Source organism: Schistocerca nitens, chromosome 1, assembly GCF_023898315.1.
Source record: "Schistocerca nitens isolate TAMUIC-IGC-003100 chromosome 1, iqSchNite1.1, whole genome shotgun sequence".
Lineage (NCBI taxonomy): Eukaryota > Metazoa > Arthropoda > Insecta > Orthoptera > Acrididae > Schistocerca > Schistocerca nitens.
The window spans coordinates 443483681-443508698 of record NC_064614.1 but is presented as its reverse complement, the minus strand read 5'-3'; the positions used below and the strand labels follow the sequence as shown (position 1 = coordinate 443508698).

The following is a 25018-nucleotide window of genomic DNA, read 5'->3' as shown; positions in this document are numbered from 1 at the left end:
TGTTCGCTTATATAAATTCAGTGTCGGAAAATTTTGGAAATTTGTGGTAAGGACTATGGGACCAAACTGCTGAGGTCATTGGTCCCTAGGCTTACACACTAATTAATCTAACTTAACTTACGCTAAGGACAACAACACACACACGCACGCACACGCGCGCGCGCGCGCACACGCACACACACACACACACACACACACACACACACACACACACACACACACACACACACAGCCGCACGAACTGTGCCAAGATGCCTCAGACCTTGTGGCTTCCCCCCTGGCAATTCAGTGTTGCCTCAAAAGATACCTTTGTACTATGTCAGCAGAGATTTCAGTTTATTTTCTATATCACTGCTGCTGGTTTTAAGCACAGCGGTGATTTTTTGGCTGGTGTCCTGTTTTAACTTTGAATTTTTGTAGTTTGCAATTCACCCATCCAACAAATACTCCGCTGTCTCATACAGTGAGATAAGATATCTATTGTCCTGACGTAGCAATTAATATTTGAACTTATCATTCTTTGTAAGGCAAATTTCTTGGTGTCCACCTGGACAAAAGTCTTTGTTGGGTAAACCACTTTAATTTTCTGTGTCAGAAAATCCACAGTAGCTTGCACTTGACAACCCACCTATCAACAATAGTTCTAAGTCAAACCTTAAAAGTTGTATGATCTGAAAAATTTATCCACTGCTTAATTTGGTACTGAACTACAGGGCTGTGTGGCAGACCTGCATCTGAATAGAATATTTATATTACAGAAGAGAGTAATTAGGTTAATGCATAAACTGAGGCCCTGCGAGTACTGCTATGGAAGCTTTGTCTAACATAAATATTTAACAATGTATTGCTTATATTTATATAGACTTATTATGTTTTTGAAAATAAACACAAAGTATAGAAGTACAGTCATACGTGTAATTATGATACTAGAACTAAAGGTAACTACTTCAGGCAGAGGACAAAATTAGAAATGACTGGTTCACATATTAATGGGCCAACATGGTTCAACAAGCTACCATGTACTATGAAAACATATTAAGTAGAGCTGTTCTGCATTGAGTTAAAAGCTTTCCTAGTAAGTAAGTGTTTGTGTTCACTCAGTGAGTTCTAAGCTACACCTCCTCTGTTGTTACATGTAATATCTTTAGAACATTAAGATGAATATCTGTACCACTACTATACATACGTGTTATTTGTGTTAATTTATTACTCGGCCTATGTATGGCATTTGCAAAAGCTGTCAGCTTGATGGCTACATGCAAAAGGATATAAATAAATAAATAAAGCAGTATTATGCAAAGAAGAGAGGAAGGAGTATATAGTGGGATTATACAAGGAAAATTAATTTGAAGGTAATGTTACAGAAGGGTTGAGAACATAGATGAAGATGAGATAGAAGATATTATACCATGAGAAGAATTTGACAGAGCACTGAAAGACCTAAGTCGAAATAAGCCACTGGAGTAGATGACATTCCCTCACAAATACTGACATCCTTGGGAGAGCCAGCCAAAACAAAACTATTCCACCTGGTGTGCAAGATGTATGAGACAGGGAAAATACTATCAGACTTCAAGAAGAATGTAATAATTCCAATTACAAAGAAAACAGATGTGAATATTACCAAACTATCAGTTTAATAAGCTGTGGTTGTGAAATATTAACACAAATTATTCATAGAAGCTTGTAAAAATTGATAGAAGCTGACCTCAGGGGATTCCAGAGAAATGTAGAAACATGTAAGGCAATACTGACCCTACAGCTTCTCTTAAAGGATAGGCCAAAGAGAGGCAAACTTATTTTATAACATTTGTAGACTTAGAGAAAGGTTTGGACAATGTTGACCGGAATACACTCCTTGAAATTCTGAAGGTGGCGGGGATAAAATAGAGGGAGTGAAAGGCTATTTAGGGGACTGATGACATCAGATGTTAAGTCCCATAGTGCTCGGAGCCATTTGAACCATTTTGAAGGGCTATTTAGAACTTGAACAGAAACTAAACGGCCATTACAAGAGTCAACAGGCATGAAAGGGAAGCGGTGGTTGAGAAGGGAATGAGGCAGGGTCATAGCCTGTCGCCAATGTTATTCAATCTTACATTGAACTGGCAGTAAAGGAAACCAAAGAAAAATTTGGAGAAGGAATTAAAGTTCAAGGAAGAGAAATGAATTCCGGCAGAGGTGGCAAAGGGCTTCAGAGAGCAGTTGAATGGAATGGACAGGTTCTTCAAAGGGGAATACAAGGTGAACATCAACAAAAGAAGAACAAGGCTAATGGAATGTAATCAAATTAAATCAAGCAATGCTGAGGGAATTAGATTAGGAAACGAAACACCAAAAGTAGTACATGAGTTTTGGTATTTGGGCATTAAGATATATGATAATTGCTGAATTAGAGAGGATATATAATGTAGACAGGCCACAGCAAGAAAAGCATTTCTGAAGAAGAGAGATTTGTTATACTGAATATTGATTTAAGTGTTAGGAAGTCTTTTATGAAGGTATTTGTCTGGAGTGTAGCCATGAATGAAAGTGAAACATGGGTGATCAACAGTTTAGATAAAAAGAGAATAGAAGCTTTCGAACTGTGGTGGTATAGAAGAGCACTGAAGATTAGATGGGTCAATCATGTAACTAGTGAGGAGGTACTGAATAGATTTGGGGAGACAAGGAATTTGTGGCAAGACTTGACTAAAAGAAGGGATTGTTCGACAGGGCACTTTGAGACATCAAAGGATCATCAATTTAGTTTTGGAAGGAACTGTGAGGTGGAGCAAAAAATTGTAGGTGGTGACCATGAGGCAAATACATTAAGCTGTTTCAAAACAATATGGCTTGCAGCAGTTATTCAGAGATGGAGAGGCTTGCACAGGATAGTGTAGCACAGAGAGCTACATCAAACCAGTCTTTGGGCTGAAGATCACAATCACAACAACAACAAAATGAGAATTGTGATTCATCAGCAAAGAGAAAAGTTCTCTTAGTAGGTAAGTTTAAGGGAAGTTCATTTGTGTGAAGCAAGGACAATAAAGGGCCTAAGACTGATCCTCGTGGAACCCCATTTTTATGGATTGTATAGATGAAAGTACAGTACTGGCAATTTCCTGATATGATTTACTCGAATATGTTGTTCTCAGTCTTTAAGATAATGTTTAAACCAGTCAGAGCCAGTTCCCCTTGTCCAGTATAGGTTGGTTGGTTGGTTGGTTTGGGGACGGAGACCAGACAGCGAGGTCATCGGTCTCATCGGATTAGGGAATGATGGGGAAGGAAGTCGGCCGTGCCCTTTGAAAGAAACCATCCCGGCATTTGCCTGGAGCGATTTAGGGAAATCACGGAAAACCTAAATCAGGATGGCCGGACGCGGGATTGAACCGTCGTCCTCCCGAATGCGAGTCCAGTGTCTAACCACTGTGCCACCTCGCTCGGTGTCCAGTATAGGAATAAATCTTTTGCAGCAAGATGTTGACACTGTGTTGAAGGACTTTCTAAGACCACAAAAAATACCTATTGTTGGTAGCTTCTTGTCAATAAGACTAACTGTAAGTGTAAAATTTAGTTCTCTTTCCTTGGGAGCCAAACTTTGCAAGAGACAAAACGTTTATGTATTTAATCTGATCTCATGGTGCATTCAAATATCCTGCTGAATACTAAGAGTACTGTAGTTGGTCTGTAATTGCTAATATCTTCTCTGCTCCCCTTTTTGTGTCTTGATATGAACTGTGGCATTTTAAATTTAGTTGGAAATATGACACTTAACAATAACGAGTTTATTATGTGGGGTTTTGATTTACTAATAAGCTTGCTGCATTTATGGAAGAGGAGGTGCAGAATTGTACCTGGTCGTGTAGATAACATTTTCTGTATTTTAGATTGAGAATTTTTTTCTGTCTCTATGTCTGATGTCAGTGGTAAGAACAATGAGGCAGTGCAGATATTTGAGACCAGTTCTGGAGGTGATCTGCGAGATTTTCAAGTGTTTCTGTAAATTATGTTAATTTACTGTAGGTCAATGTTGCTACTACCTGTGTTTGTATTAATAATTTCTCATGTGCAGTTACTTTTGTTTTATGATGATTTGAGCAGTTAATCATTTGCAGCTTTTTGGTGGCTGCACTAACTATATTTCTACAAATCTTTTTATATGTAGTAAAGTACTTCATTCTTTACTATTGCCAAATTTGGTTTTTCTGAGGGATCAAAGCTCTCTCTTTCTTCTAGCTGATGTAATGAAAGCTGTGGTGATCCATTTGGAGGGTTTCCTTATTTTTAAAGGAAGTGGCGGTTAAAGCGACAGCTTATAAAGTTGTTGTCTACAGTTTGGTGCTGGTATACAGTCTCCTTATGTTCTGTCATGGAAACAGTACTGGTTGAAGAAAATCCGTTTGTTATGTAACAAGTACAGCAAGGAAGACAGTACTGAGAAAATGTCAGTGCTCTCTTTGACATGAGATGGCTTCAGATGGGGAAGCATGCTGATGTCAGTAGTGGACCAGTGGATGGTAAGCATGCGGCATCTTCCCTCAGGCAATGGTGGCAACCAGTGAATGATACTAGATACTGTCAGCATACTGTAGCCCTGAATAAGGAACAGAGCGCAGCGGCTTGTGGCAGACAGTGCAGAGCACCCTTGGTGCAGCTGGCCCATACCCACTGCCCAGCATGGAATGTACAGGGCCAGGCAGGATCAAACTATGACCCCCAGAATGGATGATGCCAGTGGTGTGTGCCTGCACTGGGTGATGGTGAAAAGTGACAGCACATGCTCTCTCAGGCAGCAATGGCTGAGAAGTTAGATGGCTGAGACTTAAATGCTGTTCCATTAGGCAGGCGTCTGGCAGCAAATGATAATCACTGAGAGAGTAACCTGATGGTAGTCAGATTTAGCACAGGCTGTGACCTTGGCTATTGAAGACAGCATCTGGCAGTGGCAGCTCACTGACGCGTCTTGGCTCAAAGACTAGCCTGGACCTCCTCTAGTGTCTAGCCGCTGTTGATGGCTGAGACTGGCCTTGTATATGGAAGCTGGTCTGCTGTCTTTCCTGAAATGATAGCAGTTTTGCTTTTCAAGTTGAAGCACAAGTCCTGATTGTTGAGAAGCATGACATTGTTGCTCCATTTTTCCCATCATATCAGCAACTCCACAGTCCTGGTGATATTGTAGTAGTGCTGCAAGTTCTCCTTACAGGAGCTCCAGGCAGTGACTTCTGCAACATCAGTGTGCTGAATGCATGTTCTTGCACCTACAGCTAGTTACTGAGTCTTCTTGCATCATCATCCTTACGATGATGTTTTGCTGAGTTGGTCACAGGAGGGTTCCACTTTGTTTGGTGGAAACATGGTGTGAAATATGTCTTTTTCATTGCTGAGGGAGCTACATATGCATATGTTAAATGATATGCTAGTGATATTGTCTTTCACATATGCTTCTCCCTGTATACTTGAAAACTGAAACAGTGGTCTGTACTGCGATAACGCAACACATTCTATTTCAGAAGACCTCATGTAGGTCTCAGTAAGGCATAATATTAATAGATCTGACAAGTCACTGTTACTGTCAACTATATCTGTTTCACTAAGTTTATTCTTCAGCTCTTGTACATTATAAAAGTAAATTTTTTGGACACAGGTGTTAGAAATAAATGCATATTGGTGACAGACTCTTGATGCTATCTTATTTGCTACTACTGACTCATGAAATTTGCTGGGAATATTTTAAAGGGCTTGTATCTTGTTTGCAGAAGGTAAAGTTTTTTTTTTTTTTGGAGGGGGGGATTTGAAGCTGCTGCTACAATCTCTATAACTGGTGGTGCCACTGTTAGTTCTGATGCTGATGGTAGCAGCTCTGCTGATGTTACTAATGATGATTCAGCTGCTACTACTGATATTGGTTCTAATCTTGTTGATGCTCTTGCTGTTGTTACTAGTGAGGATGCTGATGCTTCTACTTTCCTCTTTGTTTGTCTCATTTTTCCTGCATTTGACACAAAGGGATTCAAAGTGATTGTGTCAAGCTGTCTTAGTGTTAAAAATTTGTTCCCAAGGCTGTTTAAATGAAGACCACGTGTAAAATGGAATCTTCAACAAATATAAGTGGTATCCAAAATATTTGCATTTGGAAACTATTTTCATGTATTTGAGAGTTGTTCCTTTACAGAACTAATCCATTTGTTGTCATATGATTAAGATGGTAGGTCATACACACTAACATATATAATGTAAAACACCCCAGACTGGAACAAAGGAACCAGATCCTTCATCAGGGCTTTGATTACCTATCATCATGCCCTTCGACTATCTTCGTCATACCCTACCAAAGATCCTTCCCATCCCTCCTAAAGTGATGTTCTGTTGCCCATCCAACCTCCACAGCATCCTATTCCACCCTTATGCCACTCAAAATCCCAACCCCCTAACACAGGGATGATATCCCTGTGGAAGACCCAGGTGAAAAACCTGCCCAATCCAACCACAAAGCCGTTCCTATTCCAGCTTGTCCAACCCCATTAGAAGCTGGACCACTTCAAAAGCAGTCATGTCATATGTCAGCTCTTTTGCAACCATTGCACATCTTTTTATATTGGTATGACTACCAACTGGCTGTCCAGCAGGATGAATGACCACCACCGTACTGTGGCCAAGAGCAAAGAAGACCACTCTGAGACACAACATGCAACTGAACACAACAAGCTTGATTTCAGTGGTTGCTTCACAACCTGGGCCATCTGGATCCTTCCCTCCAGCACCAGCTTTTCTGAACTGTACAGATGGGAGTTATCCTTAAAACACTTTCTACACTCCTGAAATTATCCTGACTTCAACCTACAGTAACCTACTGTCTCCTCACCCTCCACCCAACAGTTTCCACTCGCTCTCTCCTGTCACCTCCTTGCTATTCACATCCCCCACCCTCATTGTGTGCCACCCTTTGCCAACACACACACCTGTCTTCCTCTTCTGTGACCTCCTCCACCCCCTTTCCCTCCCCATCACCTCCATGGTCCACATTCTCCTGACAATGTGCCTGGCATTCTTTATGCCTGCATCTAGGCCCTGCAAGCTCCGCCAGAAAGCACTCTTCTCTCTCCCTACCCATACCCTGCTATCCCTTCCCCTTACCCACACCCTCTATGTTTCTGCCTTCATTCCTTGTGACAGTTGCATTCTGTTCCCAGCTACCAGAGATGCAGTCGTGTGTGTGAAGCGTGCTTGCTTGTGTGAATGAATGTGTTTGTGTTTTCTTTTCTGAAGAACGCTTTGTCTGAAAGCTAAATAGTAACAGTCTTCTCATTGTGCCTGTCTGTAACTTGATGTGTCATCCTAATGGTGAGTAGCACTTTCCTCATATTGTTGATATTCCAACATGGAGTTCCCATTGTTTGATTTTGCCTAATGGTTTTTCTTCCATCCCACAACCCTGTGATGTTTTCCTTTCTTACTATTCTCTACAGCTTTACCCTTCTCAACATCTTTCTCTTCTTTCCTGTGTTTTTTCATCACGTTTCAAACCCCACATGATCTGATTTCCAAGTCACATGGTATCAATGATCTTCTCCATGCACAACATGATTGTTGGTGCAGCTTCTCATGCTCCAAATTCTTCCCACTGATAGTTGTTATTATTCCTATTGATCACATTTCCTCCTTCATCCTTGCATATTTTCATGTTTTATTTTCCACTCCTACCTCTTACAAATACCACACAAACTTGTAAACCTCAACCTAACCAGATGCCCTCCTTCTCTCGTTCCTCATTCCAATATGCCCATGCTCCCATACCTCAACTACTCCTTTTCTCCCAAGTTTTTTTATGTTATTTATTGGTGCTTATTTTTACGGTGTTTAACCATTTTTCAAATTTTTATGTATTTTTAAGTATTTGTGCTTGTTTTTGAGTGTCTTTGTGTATTTTTACATGTCTTTTCTGTTATTCAGGTTCCCTCACAACCACCTAACACCTTCATTTGCCCATTACTGCATCATTCCCATTTCCCCAATGCCATCCCTGCATAGTGGTCCCCTGCTCCATCTATCTGCACCAGTTCAGTACAGTGTCCCTTTGCCTGGCTAAAACATGATCCCACATCTTGTTCCTTAAATACTGCCTAAACAATGGACTCCCCCCCCCCCCCTCAAATGTCCTAACCATAAAAATTCCCTTCTCTGGACCTCACTCCTCCTTTCACATTAACAGCGTCCTTTTCAGACTCTGCCAGACCCTGGCCCTCACAAAACTGGTAGCACAAAAACAAATTTCTATGGCACAGGCATCATACAACAACCTCTGGTCCCTCCGCATGATACTGTCACTGTGCAATCCCTATCACATACTTAACATCTCTTGAAGTGAATCCCTTGCTTTTTAGCACCTGGAGGATCATTCCAAACACCACCCATGTAAGTTATCCAACCTGCTGACATCCTACTGCTGCCTTGGGGCACCACCATCCATCCCCTATCCTAGCCACATTGTTTCTCTTCGTTAATCCCTCATAGCACCAAGACCATGCCCAGCTGACCTGTTCAACTTGCTACATCCTCCAAAGCTCTCACCCTCAGTGGCTCAGCAGCATTGATTAGCTGGGTGCAGGCTTGGCGACCCTGTGTTTCCTCAGCTGGGGACTGGTAGACACTGCCAATCTCCTGTCACCATAAGCCCTGGGCATGCTTCAGCGTCCACTGTATGGCGTGGTGATGGTATGTTGCGTATCTCAAGGAACAGGGATCTTGGCTTGACCACCTGGTTCACAAGGATGGGATAAACCTCTATAAAAAAAAACCTCAATCTCAAGGTGTGGTGCACACTGATGGGATGCATGGCTGTTGAGGTGGAACAGTTGCTAGGGGGCAACCTCTGGGGAATCTGCCGCACCTCAGCTGTATAAGGGTTACTCAGAAATGCGAGGCTCTGTCTGAGTGGACCGTTATTTCCCTAGCTGCTCATGGCACCAGGATGGAACCCATGAAATCATCTTCTTCTCCTCCCAGCGGGAAGGGTGTAGCGCCTGGGAGTATTCACGCCCATTCATCCAAAAGAAAGAGTATCCTCCTGGTAATAAGAATACTTCACTGGGCAAGGTGGTGCAAAGGCTAGCACACTAGACTTGCATTTGGGAGGACGATGGTTCAATCCCGCGCCTGGCCATCCTGATTTAGGTTTTCCGTGAATTCCCTAAATCACTCCAGGCAAATGCCAGGATGGTTCCTTTGAAAGGGCACAGCCCCCATCCTTTCCTAATCCGATGAGAGCGATGACCTCGTTGTCTGGTCTCCTCCCCCAAACAATCCAACCCAATAAGAATACTTCAGACTGCAGTAACAGGTCTCATGTAGTCATGAATAACAATGTTTTTCTGGTGATAAAGAGGAAGGAGGAGATATTTGAAAAAGTGTCACCCTTTCATATCCATAAGGGTTTGGAAGACCTTGCTGGAACATTAAAATCTATAGAATGATTGCATAATGGCTTATTGTTGGTTGAAACTAACAGGTAAAAGCAGGTGGACTTTCTTAAGAAATCGCAGAAACTGGGTGAATATGATATCATTGTTGAGATGTACACCTGTCTCAACTCCAGTAAGGGCATTGTCATATGCTGAGATGATATGGACATGGACATAGCCAAACTGAAGTAAAAATGGGCATCCCAGGGAATAGCTGTTGTGGAGCAAGGAACATGCAGGTATAATGGAGCAACTGAAAAGACTGCCACTTTCATTGTCACATTCAGTTCTCCAACACTGCCTGAACCCCAGTTCCTTCAACTTAATATTCGGCCTTACCTTCCAAACCCTATGTGGTGCTATAAATGTATGGCCAGCGTTTTGGCTATACAACCATAAGTTGTGGAGGTGAAGCAATCTGCAGGAACTGTGCAAAAGCCGCTCATGACACTGGGACTGACTGCTTGTCTCTGGAAATCTGCATCAACTGCTCTGGGAACCACCCAGTCTGGAGCCAAGACTGCCCTGTTTTTGCTGAAGAATGCAAAATATAGGACATAAAAGTGATCAAGTGGATCCCCTATGCCGAAACCAAAAAAGAATATAAGGGGACGAAAATCCCTGTCTTTGCCATCTCATATTCTTCCATGCTGCAGAAATCTATTCCCAAGGTGGATGCCTTGAAGCAGATGACACCTGTAGTGCCTGTATCCACCACAAGCACCTGTACTTGCATGTGTACATGTCAAGGGAAAAAGAGTAAGGACAAAGCAATCCAGGCAGCCGCACCAGGAAAGACCAACAACAGTTCCACAGCAAGCATCTAGAAGGCACAAGAAAAGCAGAGTGCCTCTCAATGCCCCCTTTCCCCCTCATCCTCGAAGGGACAGGATGCAGGAAAAAGCTCACAATGTTTGGATCGAAGCAGTCTCGAGTGCCGCCAAATGTCATTCTCTCCCATCTGACTGATGAACACTGCGACAGCATCCATGGACCGGTGGATCACCTCGCATGAGTGATCCATCGTGCCGCTGACCTCTCCATCCCACACTCCTCAGGTCATCTTAAGAGGTGACCAGTACCTTGGTGGACAGTTGAGTCCTGGTTCGCGAGCCAGGAAAGGCATGCGGCACTTCAACATTTTAAATGCCGACCGACAGCAGACAACCTTAGGGCCTTTCGAGTTGTGAGGTCCAAGGCTCGACGAATCATTAGGTGCAATAAGAAAAGGTCATGGCAAGTGTTCCTGGACTCCATCAATCATTCCACTTCTTCTATAAAAGATGGGAAGCCATCCAGAGGTTTTACGGTAATTGCAGCTGTTTACCGATAGCAGCAGTTCTGAAACAAGGGTGCCTCCAAACAACATCCAGAGACATTGCTCAGACGCTGGCCGAACATTTTGCACTAACTACTGCCAATGCAAGCCTGGATATGACGTTTTGTCACTATCATACGACTGTAGAGAGGGAAAAGTTGGATTCCAGGTCCAACAGTTCTGAAGCCTACAACTCCCCTTTCTCCATGTGGGAGCTCAAATCAGCACTGACTGAGGTCTGTGACACTGTGCCCGATCACAACCAAATCCGGTACTGCGTGCTTCGACATTTGCCAGCAGCATCAAAGGAAATCCTCCTTGAATGTTTTAATCTAATATGGCAGACAGGCAACTTCCCCATGGAGGGAGGCAATTCTGATCCCTATCCTCAACCCAGGAAAGAAGCGCACACGTCCCAGTAGTTATCAGAGTATTGCCTTAATGAGCTGTGTAGGAAAGACCCTGGAGCAAATAGTTAATCATCATCTGGTCTGGTTGTTAAGAGACCAGGCAACTCCTTAGCCACTCTCAGTGAGGATCCCAAAGTTTCGGTCCACTGTGGACAATCTGACCCTCCTAGAGGTGGCTGTTCAGCAGGCTTTCCTCCATAAGCATTACTGTATCTGCATATTCTTCAGTATAAGTAAGGCATGTGATACTACTTGTAGACACTGTATTCTCACACAACTGCATCATTGGAGCTTTCGTGGCCACCTCCCCACCTTCATACAGTCTTTCCTATCTCAGCTGTGTTTTATGACCCGAGTTGGCGACATGCTGTCTGGTCGATTTGAGCAGGAGAATGGTGTTCCTCAGGGCAGCATTTTAAGTGCTACCATCTTTACCATAGCCATCAACAGTATCACATCTACAGTAAGGAGTCCTGTACAATGCTCTCTATTTGTAGACGATTTTGCTGTTTTCTGTTCCCCCTCCAGTTTGGCAATGGTGAGTTGCAACTTACAGTGCGGAGGTTAGAGGAGTGGGCTGCAAAGATGGGATTCCAGTTTTCGGCAGATAAGTGTGTGTTTGTTCATTTTAATCATTCTCATCATCTTTTTAATTTGCCTGCCTTGAGGATGGGGGACACCATCCTACATTTTAGAGGCACAGTGCAGTTTCTGGGCCTCATTTTTGACTCCTGATTGTCGTGGTCACCACACCTGAGAGACCTGAAAGCCAGAGCCCTGAAGGCACTAAACATCACCAAGTGCCTCAGCCAAAGGTGTTGGAGAGCAGACAGCGTGTGTCTCCTTCAGTTTTATTGTGCTTTTGTGCATTCCCGGCTTGACTATGGTTGCACGGTGTGTGGGTCAGTGAGGCCCTCTTACTTGCAGGTCATTGACGCTGTCCGTCATGAGGGGATTTGGCTGGCCACAGGTGCTTATCGGACCAGTCCCATACCTAGCATCTGTGCTGAGGTGGGGGAACCGCCACTTACCACCCGGCACCAGCTACTCATGGTACATCAGGCATGTAAGTTCCTTGCAGCTCCACCTTCACCCGCACACCATACTGTTGCTCATCCACCTCTGGAATGCCTGTTTTCCAACCGTCCACAAGCCAAGTTGCCATTTGGGATCCACCTGCAGTGTGTGCTGGAATCACTCGGTGTGGAGCCAGTACAACCCCAAATCCAGGGTTTTAACCGTCTGCTGCCCTGGTTACTGGAGAGGCCCAGAGTGATTTTAGATTTGGTGCAGTAAGGGGAGATAGCACTCCCACTTCTGTTTTTAATGCGATATGCTCTGGTATTTTATCTGAGTACCATGAACATGTAGCTGTTTTTACGGATGGGTCTAAGCAGGGGACTCTGTTGGTTGCTCTATCGTTTTCCCAGATTGTGTCATCTAGGTCTGACTGCCTCCAAAATTTACTGTCTTCGGCGCAGAATTATATGCGAGCTTGCAAGCACTGGAGCAGATGAGACATTCTCGCGGTGTTAGATTTCTTGTCTGCTCAGATTCTCTGAGTGCCTTTTACTCTCTCCAACATTTGTACCCAGCAAATACAGTAACCCAGAATATCCAAAATGCCCTCCTATACCTACAATGATAAGGAAGGAGGTATCTTTCTGCTGGGTACCTGGGCACATTGGGACTGTGAGGAATGAAAGGGCAGATCGAGCAGCCAAGGAGGTGTGTCGTGATCCTCTAGTATTTTGGTGTGCTATCTCCCTGTGTGCTATCATCTTGCAGTTAAGGTACAAAGTCATGTGTCAACGGGAAGACAAGTGGCTGGCAGTGACTGATAATGAGCTCCATGTCATCAAGCCTGCAACTCAGCTGTGGAGTAAATCGGAGAGACGAGGTCCTTCTTACTCATCTTCCCATAGGCCACAGCCCTATGAAACATGGATTCTTACTCCGGTGGGAGGACCCTCCAGTGTGTGGTGCTTGTGGCGTGCAGATCACGGTGTGGCACATTTTATTGGACTGCATTGTATTTGAAGACCAGCGGACTGCGACAGATTTGCTAGCGGATCTGTCATCTATTTTATGTAATGTTCTAACCAAGGTAGTTAGGGTTGTAAAGTTTTGTGAATTATCCAATGTTTTTAACAAGATTTTAGGGAGATGCTCTTAATGTGACAAAGGGTAGCTGGCTCACCCTAGTTTTTTGGAAGTGGTCAGCCAGTCACCTTTACCTGTGCTTTTCTGTTAGTTCATCTTTGTTTTGTTTTACTGTTGTTAACCTTTCCCTAAAAATCTTCAGCCCCACAGAAGTTTCAGTCTTATCCAAAAGGCCTCATCTATAGCCCTACACCCAAATTTAACCACGTTGGACCTGTCAAAGACCTACTCTCCTTCTCCCTATCCCTACAATGGAAACACTGCTTTGCCATTAATCCCTCCAACCAATGCCAACCTAACATTGAACCCTGCCTCTCTCAATTAATAGTAACATTCAACCATGAACACCCCCACCCCAACACCCCCTGGTCACCTTCCAGCAATTCCTTTCTTTCAACTTGGCCTCACCATCCTTTCCTAGGTCCCTTCTGTAGAACACCAACCTTTCAGCCACAACTTCAAAACAAATCTTGACCTAATCATCCTACCTGCAAACAAAGTTTCCACCACTGGAATTATGAATCACAGTGACTACTTGGCGGAAGGGCTCTACCAATTATCTAACTCCTCCACCTATAAACTCTGTCAGAGTGACACCATCTCAGAAGAAAGCCTTAGGCCCTTCCTAGAACCTCACCCCTGAATCCATTTACCTCCTCACACTTACAAAACCCTACACACCCATCATCTCCATGCTCCCCAAAATCCACAAACTTAACAATCCTGGCTGCCTCTGTTGTGGCTGGTTATTATGCCACCACTGAAAGAATTTTGGTCCTCATTGAGCAACACTTCCAACCAACTGCTGGAAATCTGTCCTCCTGTGTCAATGATATCAACCATTTCCATCACTGATTCTCCACCACCCCCTCCACTTTATCTCCTGGATCCCTCCTCATCACTGTTTGACACTCTTTTCCTATATACCAACATCCCTTGTGCCCATGGTCTTGCCGTTACTGAAAACTACCTTTCCCAACGTCCTCCAGATTACAAATCTATTACCCCATTCCTCGTACACCTCACTAACTTTATCTTAACTCACAACTACTATTCCTTTGCAGGGAAGATATACAAATACACACACAGTACAGCCATGGGAATCTGCTCATCACCCTCCTATGCCAACGTTTTTATGGGCTATTTAGAGGAGACCTTTGTAGTCTTCAAAAAATGTCAGACCCTTAGTCCAGTTCAGGTTCATTGATGATATCTTTCTGATCTGGACTGAGGGCCAAGACACACTATCGTCATTCCTTCACAACCTCAAAATCTTCTCTCCCATGCACTTCACCTGGTCATCCTCAACCCAGTGACCTTCCTGGTCATTAACCTCCCCATCTCTGATAGCTCCATCCACACCTCTGTCCACATTAAACCCACCAACCATGAAACGTACCTGCATTTTGACAGCTGTTATCTCTTCCACACCAAAAAATCCCTCCAATACAGCCTGGCCACTGGCGTATTTTGCAGTGACAAGAACTCCCTTGCCTAGTATGCTGAAGGTCTTAGCAAGGCCTTTCCAGACATGCACTATTACCCAGTCCCCCAGACCTAGTCTTCAAATAGATCTCACATGCTATTCCCCACACACCCCCAATCCTCCCATCACCCCCAAGAACCAGCTACAAAGGAGTGGCCCCTTCATCACCATATAGCACTCTGGAATAACATTCTTCATCAGATCTTTGATTTCCTTACACCATATCCTGAAATGAGGAACATTCTACACAAGATCCTTCCTACCCCTCCTAAAGTGCTGTTCTGTTACCCACCCAATCTCCACAACATCCTTGTCTATCCTTATGCCACTCCCATTCCCAATCCCTTTCCACAGGGGTCATATCCCTGTGGAAGACACAGACCTGCCCAATCCATCCATGCAGCACTTCCTGTTCTATTCCTGTCACTGACTTATCCCATCAAAGACCGGCCACCTGTGAAGACAGCCATGTCATATACCATCACTGCTGCAATCATTGCACATCTTTTTATATTGGTATGGCTACCAACCAGCTGACCGAGCGAGGTGGCGCAGTGGTTAGACACTGGACTCGCATTCGGGAGGACGACGGTTCAATCCTGCATCCTGCCATCCTGATTTAGGTTTTCCGTGATTTCCCTAAATCGCTCCAGGCAAATGCCGGGATGGTTCCTGTAAAAGGGCACGGCCGACTTCCTTCCCTAATCTGATGAGACCGATGACCTCGCTGTCTGGTCTCCTTCCCCAAAACAACCCAACCCAACCAACCAGTTGTTCACAGGGATGACCAGCCAATGCAAAACTGTGACCAAGAGTAAAGTAGACCACCCTGAGGCACAACTTGCAGTTGGACATAAGATGCTTTATTTCAATGATTGCTTCACCTCCTGGACCATGTAGATTCCCCCCTCCACCATCTGCTTTTTTGGAGCGCACAGATGGAAGTTATCCTCACAACACATCCACTGCTACCAAAGTTATCCTGGCTTCAACCTACAGTAACCTACTGTGTGATAATATTTTGTGACTACTTAATAACTTCCTCTGAATGTAAAAAGTTGTTTAAGAAAGTGAGTATATTACCTCTACCATACCAACATATACTAGACCTACTACATTTTACAAAAAGAAACAACAGTAAACTAAATAGGAACGTGGATTGGCACCACCATGACGCAAGTTCAAAAAAACTCACTACAGCAAATATATGGGAATAAAATTGTGCAGTCATCTTCCAATACTAATGAAGAACACCATAGAGCTAAAGGATTTCAGAAAAAAAAATTAAGATCACTCCTAATAAAGCTCTGCTTTTAAAGCAAATGATAATTCTTAGACTCTGTCTTGACACAGTAAGCCGCATGTGACAAAGCAGTTCGACTCCGACCATCCATCCCACTTTGTCTGCAGTCCTGTTTCATACATTAATGTCTATATGAAGTTTCCACTAAATTTCTTTTCAAAATTCCAGTGTTACAATTCCTACATTAATCATATGTTATGAAAATTACTAAGATTGTAGAAACAAATCCGCACACAAAACTTGCTTATCCAGATAATTCAGGTTGTTATTGTGATTGCAAAGCGCTATTTAGTTTCACCAGAAATGAAGGCCAACAGAAGCTACTAGAGTTATAAAATTTCCTTCATCTTGCCACAGGGAAAATCTTATGAGTTACGATGTAAGTTCAGAAGGAAAGACCAACTCCAAATTTAAGAGCTATTTTTTGTCTTTTCTGTAAAGTATTTACATTAACTCAAACTTAATTACTTTAAAAGATATTGTTAATTAAAGATTTCATCTGGCCAACTTTCAGTGCCAATTATAGGCAAACTACTGTGTTTCCAGGATCTGTAGATATGGCCAGACTTTTCTGACTCTATTGACACCTTTATTACTGAGCAAGGTTCCTTAATTAAAAATTAATAAATTTTCAGTAACTAAATTTTAACATACAAGATGGATCCTATGGTCATAAATCTGGGATCCCCATTGTGAGGCATGAAGTAGTACTGCATACTTTAATAGCTGCTGCTCATGAGAAATAAAATACTAACAAAATATAATGACAAAATCAATGGCAATAAGAGTTTAACTTTGTGATCTGTAGAATTTGCAAACTATTATAAGTTAACAAAGTTCAGTGATATCCTCTTTATAAGGCCAACATTTACACCATTTCAGTCAGTTTGTGCTTTCAGTAATTCTGTTCATTCTGGTCTTAATCTTCATGTGGTATAGGTTCAGGTTAGCTAGTCAGTATTTTAGTCCAGTCTCGGAAACCGTTTGTGTTGCCTCACCATTTGTTTAATTGAAGCTGATAAGATATATTTTATGATTATGAGCAATAGACGTCAAAATGTGTGTTTTAGGTAATTTGAATAATCTTTGTGGCTATAGTAGTAGTTCCATAATGATTTTTATTTAATTGCATGTGAAGCAACTTTTGATTACTTCATCTGTACTGTGTGCTCTTTTATTTTCTGACATAATTTTTAAGCTCTGCATATGTCTGTGCTAACTAATTCCTTGTAAACTTAGTTAGAGACTGTAAGAGACCTGGTCACCACTGGTCGGATCTTAAAGACATGATTAAAGATTGGTTGACATACAATTTTGAACTTAAAAAAAAAAAAAAAAAAAGAAGCTTCTCGCTATTAATTTTGACAATAGATCCTATAGCAGCACTTTGAGGTGGCAATCCACAACCAAAGCTTATTTCATAGCAGGTAGGTTTAGTTATGTGACAGACAGCATGCCTGGACAGCAAGTATGTCTAAGTCATTTTATCCTCTTAAGTTATGTATGTCAGTGTGTGTAAATGGTCAAATGAGTATAAATTTTCTGGTTTTAAATCTTTGCAGCTGTAACCTACCTGAATGATGCGATACTGTCTGCAGAGTTCAAATATTCCTTAGTTATATGTGTGTTTATGTTCTTTCTTAAATACATATTAATTATTTATTTTTTTAACTCTTAATTTGCAAGAACTCTCAGATCAGATTAATACCCATTATGTAAAGCAGTGTATCTGAAAACATATATTTTTTTAAAATATGTGTTGTATTTTTCTGAACTCTTCAGTATGTAGATAATATTCTTCTTTGGTGTGCAGCCGGATCATAACGTCATCTTGACACAATATTTCAGCAGTCCAACTGGCCGCCATCTTCAGGTGAGAGTGCTGGTACATGATATCACTGGAACTGACTTCTCAGCGCAAGCAGCATCCCCTATATAAGCCGCAGAAGGCCCACAATGTGTGCGCGAGGAGGTGCCGTAACTGCCCTCTAGCACAAGTAAACATACCGTGCCACCATTGCCTGTTTCCACCACTGGCGGTGCGGTATGTTTGTATGATGGTATGACATCCATGCTGTCATTTGACAAGCCATAACATGAGTGAACAGTATAGGTATCGAGAAGAGTGACTGTGTGCTGTTAGTGAAACTGTTTTATGTGAACAGCAGCAGTTACAGTGCTACACTGTGTGAGAATTGCAGACTGAAAGGACTGAGAAGGGACCCGATGTCATTAAATGGTTTAAGGATGATGACAATGAAATTCAAAAATATGTTTAAGCTTGGTGTGGCACCTGGAAGAGGAAGATGCCATATCCCAGTGGAAGTTATTGATGAGGTTACTGTTGCTGTAACTAGCCATGCAGCACATGGCCTGTGTAGTGCTAGTACTCATGCACTGTCACTGTCCATCCCATCGCCAACAGTACGGAACATTTTGTGATCTGTTTCATGCTGGTACCTGTACAAGATCTGGATTGTGCAGCAACTGAAATCTTATGACCTGCAGCAACATTCTGAATTTACTCTTTGGTTTCTGATGTGGATCAAAGTAGATGACATGTGGCTGGGCAAAAGTATGTGGAGTGATGAGACACATTTTACACCAAAGGGTGCAGTGAAAACACAGAATTAACAAATTTGCTGCACTGTCATACCAAGTATAGTGCATGAAGAGCCATTGCACTTACCACATGTGACCGTGTGGTGTGTATTTATCAGTACCTTTATTCTCAATACCTCCTTCTTTGAAGACAATACACCCAGAGGGCCTGTCAGGTATACTGTGACATCTGCACATCATTGAGACCTCCTTATGCAACATGTAATTCCTGCTTTGGAATAACACAGCTGTGCAGAAACAACTTTTTTCATGCAAGATTAGACAACACCTCATGTCACTTGCCCAGTGAGAGATCTGCTTAATGCAACTACCACAAACGTGTTCTCCCCACAGATGTTCTAAATGCATGGCCTGCAAGACTGCCTGATCTGAATCCGTGTGATTTTTGAGTCTGGTGATATCTACAAGAATGTCTTTACTGGAGACACATTCGGTCTCTATCTGATCTGTAGGCACGTATACAGGAACACTTTGCTCAGTTCCCACCAGAACTGCTATGAGCAACTGTGGATCATTGTTTTATAGACACAGCATCTCATCAACATCTCTGGTGCCCATTTGAACAAATTATGTAAGTGGTTGGTAATAATAAAATCACCATTATGTCTTTCTCATTTGTTTGACCTTTTCTGCCCATGTACAGTTCCTAATTCATTTCACATGGAAACATTTCTATACTCCTTTTTTGCATTCACAGTGCCAGATTTTCACCTGGTGACAAAAATTAAAACCAATTTTTTTCCAGCATAGATTGGTTCTGCATTAACGCAGTATTCTAATATCTAGCAAGTTTTGATACCATATGCTAGTTACAGCACATGTTGGACTTCTGTGAGTAGATGTACTTTAATTGTAACTACCTGGTACTTATATCTATTGTACATGAGCAGAGTTTATGAATCTGTACTACTGTCTGCAGAGTTTGAAAGTTAGATGGCCACAGTCAGCATAGGGACCATTTCATTTGCATCATGGTAGTGGCTTGGAATCATTACAAGACTTGTAAACTTCTCTATGTACGTAGTTGATAATTAAGAACAAAATACACACAGACACAAACAGAAACAAGCACTGACTGTGTCTGACCAATCCCATTTCATAGGGTCCGTCTGTCAGTCGGCTGACTTGGTCCATGTTCTACATCTACATCTATACTCTGCAAACCACCATCCAGCGTATGGCAGAGGGCACGTCCAATTGTACCAGTTATTAGGGTGACTTCCCGTTCCATTCACATATGGAGCGTGGGAAGAATGATTGATTGAATGTTTCTGTGTGTACAGTTATTATTCTAATCTTATCCTCATGATCCCTATGTGAGCTGTATGTAGGAGATTGTAGTATATTCCTAGAGTCGCCATTTAAAGGCAGTTCTTGAAACTTTGTTAATAGGCTTTCTCAGGATAGTACACCTATCTCCAAGAGTCTTCTATTTCAGTTCCTTCAGTATCTCTGCGACACTCTCCCACAGATCAAGCAAACTTGTGACCATTCATGCTGCCCTTCTCTGTATAAGCTTAATATATCCTGTTAGTTCTATTTGGTACAGGTCTCAAACACTTGAGCAATAGTCTAGGATGGTCCCATGAGTGGTTTGTAAGTAATCTCCTTCGTAGGCTGATTGCACGTCCCCCGTATTCTACCAATAAACCAAAGTCTACCACCTGCTTTACCCACTGCTGAACCTATGTACTCATTCCATTTCATATCCCAGTAAAGTGTTACAGTCAGGTATTTGTATGAGTTGTCCAATTCCAACAGTGACTCATTGATATTATAATCATCCGATACAACATTTTTTCATTTTGTGAAGTGCACAATTTTACATTTCTGAACATTTAAAGGAAGCTGCCAATCTGTGCACTACTTTGAAATCTTATCAAGATCTGACTGAATATTTATGCAGCTTCTTCTAGATAGTACTGCATTACAGATAACTGCATCAATTGCTAAGAGCCTGATTTTACTATTAATATTGTCTGCGAGGTCATTAATATACAACATGAACAGCAAGGGTAGCAACACACTTCTCTCGGAGACACCCAAAGTTACTTCTACATCCAACAATGACTTTCCATCCAAGATCACATACTGTGCTCTCCATACCAAAAAGTCCTAAATCCAGTCACAAACTTGACTGTGTACCCCATATGATTGTACTTTTCGCGACAAGAATAGGTGTGGTATGGAGTCAAATGCTGTTTGGAAATCAAGAAATACAGCATCTAGCTGACTGTCTTGATCCAAAGCTTTCAGTATGTCACATGAGAAAAATGTGAGTGATCGATGTTTTCAAAATCTGTGCCGGTTGGCAGTGAGGTGGTCATTCTGTTCAAGATACCTCATTATGTTTGAGCTCGGAATATGTTCTAAGATTCTACAACAAATCAATGACAAGGATATTGGACGATAGTTTTGTGGGTCACTTCTACTACCCTTCTTGCAGAAGGGTGTGACCTGTGCTTTTTTCCAACAACTGGGCACAGTTTTTTGTATAAAGGATCTACAATAGATTATAGTCAGAAGGGTTAACTCAGGTGCAAATTCAGTATAGAATCTGACAAGTGATTCCAGTGGGTCCTGGAGCTTTGTCCAGTTTTAACACTTTCAGCTGTTTCTCAACACCATGACACACATACTTATTTCATTCATTTTTTTCAGTGGTACAAGGATTAAATCGAGTCAAATCTCCTTTGTCAAGGAAATTTGAAAACAGAGTTAATCATTTCAGCTTTTGCTTTGCTACCCTCAGTTTCAGTTCCTGTTTCCTTAAGAAGGGACTGGACACTAGCTTTGGTGCCACTAACAGCCTTTACCTGTGACCAGAATTTCGTCAGGTTTTGTGAGGGATCATTTGACAATATTATGCTGAAGTAGTCACTGAAGACACCGCGCATTGCTCTCTTGACAGCCAAATGCTTTTTGTTCAGCATCTATCCGCATATAGCCCTATGCTTTGTTTTACACACATCATGCTGCAGTCTTTGTTTCTCCAGAAGTTTCTTTACACTGATTGTGTATCATGGAGGTTCCCTCCCATTATGAACGGTTTTGCTGGGTACATATCTATCCAGTGCATGGTCAACTAGTCTTTTAAACTTGAGCCATAGTTCCTCTACATGCTCCTGCCATGAGCTGAAATTTTTGGTTTCCTCATTGAGATATGACGCTATTGACTTTGTATCTAGTTTATGGAACACATAATTCTTTCTGCTTTTTTTAGTTGCCCTTTGTACTTTGGTAATCACTGTTGCCATGACCGCGTCATGGTCACTGATACCAGTTTCATTGTGGACATCCTCAAAGAAGTAAGGTCTGTTTGTCGCCATTATATCCAATATATTTCCATCACAAGTAGGGTTCCAAACTATATGTTCTTAATAGTTTTCAGAGAAGGCATTTAGTAATGTTTCACAGAATGTCTGATCATGACCGCTACAAACAAAACTAACTTTCTCAGTTGATAGCTAGATGATTAAAGTCTCCACTGATGATTACAGTATTACCATTTTATGCCCACTCCTGATATTGAGTCGTGCCCAAACAATCTTGTTTGTAGCTTCAACTTCCATCTCAGTGAATTTGAGGTTCTTGTCTAGTATGACGAATACACTACCTCTATTTCCCATTAGCCTAATCTTTCGATATACACTAAGTTTTCTCCAAAAATCTCACTGCTATCAATTTCAGGTTTCAACCAGCTTTTTGGTACCTAGAATTATGTGGGCTTCGCTGCTTTTCAGGTGTGCTTCTAAGTCTGGTACTTTGTTGTGAATGCACTGGCAGTTAATCACTGGGATTTTAATACTCACACCAGTGGGAGGCATTTCTTTTGATCTTTCACTGATACTTCTGGCTTTTCCAACAGATATCGTTATATGGGTTGGATTTGGGAGAGGGGGGGGGTTTGGGGGGGGGGGGGAGGGGGTTGTCACCTAAGCTGGAAAACCCTTCTGTCCACCACACACGCAGTCAACTACCTGAGTAGCAGCCTCTGGTGTATAGTGCACGTCAACCCTATGCTGCATATCCAGGAAGTCGCAGCCTAACTTGTAACATAACCTTCGACGTCTCTGGTTCAGCCCTTCCACTAGGCTCAGAACCAAAGGTCAACGATCTATTCTGGGAACAACTCTGCAGATTGTGAGCTTCGTTGAGGCTCCATACGCAAGGCTGGTCTTCTCAGCCTTCTCTGCCAGTCGCTGGAATAACCCAATTATGAGCTCAGGAGCCAAGACGAGAGGCCTCAATTGTGCCACAATCTGCAATTGTTTGAACTCTGTTTCCTCTATGGCTGCCGTTCGTGTGCACTATGCAGTGGACGCGTACCAATGCCGTGACATGTTTTAGTCGGACTCGTGCAGTCATATAGCGACGCCTAACTTGTTCGACGAAAACCGCTCCAGACGCATCCAGTGAACTCAGCCTTAAGGACCATAAAAAATTCAATACAATACACGTTGCGAACATCGATAGTAAAGCAGTAGCGGCAAACAATATTGTGAACATTGTTTCCAGATTGTTTCACACCCAGTGTAGTTGTGGCTTTAGGTTCGCTGTGCAGACAGATCGTTGCGTTTGGACCCGCATTTATGTGTCGGAATATTTATTTGAGCACAAAAAATGACGAATACTTGAATTTTAATTTTGTTTGATATAATGCGTATAATTTTTAATTTTTTGCAATTTGTGTAGAAAATAAATACCATGGTAAAATATGTAATCTACATTGTTGTAGTCAATGAAAAATCTCTCCCAATCATATCGTGAGTCGATTTCTGTAATTGTAACTGGGGTCAGAGACAATTCACTCGTTTGTATATGTTGCTATCATCTGTGATTTAAACAGTGAAAGCGTTAGTTTTGTTCCGAGCTTGAGGCGGTAATGTTGTGGCAGTATGGATTTTGTCAGGTTGAAATTAGCAGACGGATGCTAGGTTCAGTATAGATTTTACGTGTGTAGAACGATGGGAACATAGATATGTTTAGGCTAGCTGTGTGTTGTGTCAGGATTTACTGTTATGGGCCACGAACATTGTAATCAAAAGAATGCCTGTTTACGCTGGCATTTTTATAAAATATTTCACCGTCCCCTGTGTATTTCATAAACAGTTACTTGTACGTAGTGGAATATTTTGACACATTCTACAAAATGTCTCATCATGGACCTTCATATTCGCCAGCGTACGTACACGACGAGTATGATTTTGAAGATGACAACGACGATGATTTGGACGACGACAGAGAGAATGACGAGCACGATGAAAGCGATGAAGGTAATAATACGATAGCGGATTATTGACAAAACCAGTTTGCAAGGCAGCTGTCTTATACGGGACTTGATTAAAGCTTCTGTGGCAAATTAAATCTTTTTACTTTTCATAATATTCCAGTGATTTAATTTGTTGTGCAGTGACAAGACCGGTAATTCCCGATCAGACTAAAGCTATCTTAAATTGTAAACTGTCTTAAAACGGTATTTGTGTTCGACCTCTGGCTTGATCAACAGTTTTGTAAATTGATTTTATTCTTCTGTAAGATTGTCAGTGAGGGTCAGCATTTATCAGTGGATGTTCACGTGTCAAGCATTATTAATTTAGGTTCTGAATAACTGACGAAGCTCTTATGAATTTTAGGCATACCGGTATATTAATATAAAACTTCCATGTAGCCTAGATAGTTTACATAGATATTAAGCCTAGGAGTACCATAATAAGGTATTGTATTAAAGTTTATAGAATAGCTTAAATCGTGATTTATTGTAGAGTGAAATGAACTGCTAAATTCCATGGTTGCTTTGTAGTAGAGCATTAGGCATATGTTACCCAGTCAAGACAAGTAATACTGTTATTAACAGAAGAGTGTCATATGGATTCTTAACTTACAGGTACACCCAACATTTGACATGAAAGCATGTGCCTACTGCCTAGTGTTATAGAACAATTGTAGAAAAATCTTTCTGCCTTTCTTTCTTCTTACGGTGTGAGGAAGTGGGTACAGGAAAAGGTGAAGGCTTATACATGTGTTCTGGAAGAGAAACGTTCAAATTCCAATCCTGTTCCTTTGAGGGATGACGTTCATGTCGATTTTATTTTTTTATTGCGCATCTATATAATTTCTTTTCTTTTCGCATTTGCTGTCAGCTTTTATCTCCTATGGAGTGAGGTGGCCAAGAAAACTCAAATTCAAGAAGGGAGTTCAGACTCTTTGTGGCCCTCCTGATGTAGGTTTTTTTTGTGGCTTCCTCAAGTTAAGAAAAATGTTGGTTGGGTC

At 42.0% G+C, this 25018-nt stretch overlaps 1 protein-coding gene across 2 annotated transcripts in view; it reads left to right on the top strand.

The window, feature by feature from the left end:
- The first annotated feature begins 23581 nt into the window (after window positions 1-23581).
- LOC126251508 (sin3 histone deacetylase corepressor complex component SDS3) overlaps window positions 23582-25018 on the top strand; it is a 119364-nt gene continuing 117927 nt past the window's right edge. For both annotated transcript variants that reach the window (XR_007545751.1, XM_049951986.1), the window contains exon 1: window positions 23582-24021. Coding sequence is in view for 1 of the 2 variants with exons in the window: in XM_049951986.1 (XP_049807943.1) it covers window positions 23898-24021 (124 nt within the window). In the remaining variant the exon portion in view is untranslated. The remainder of the gene's footprint in view (window positions 24022-25018) is intronic.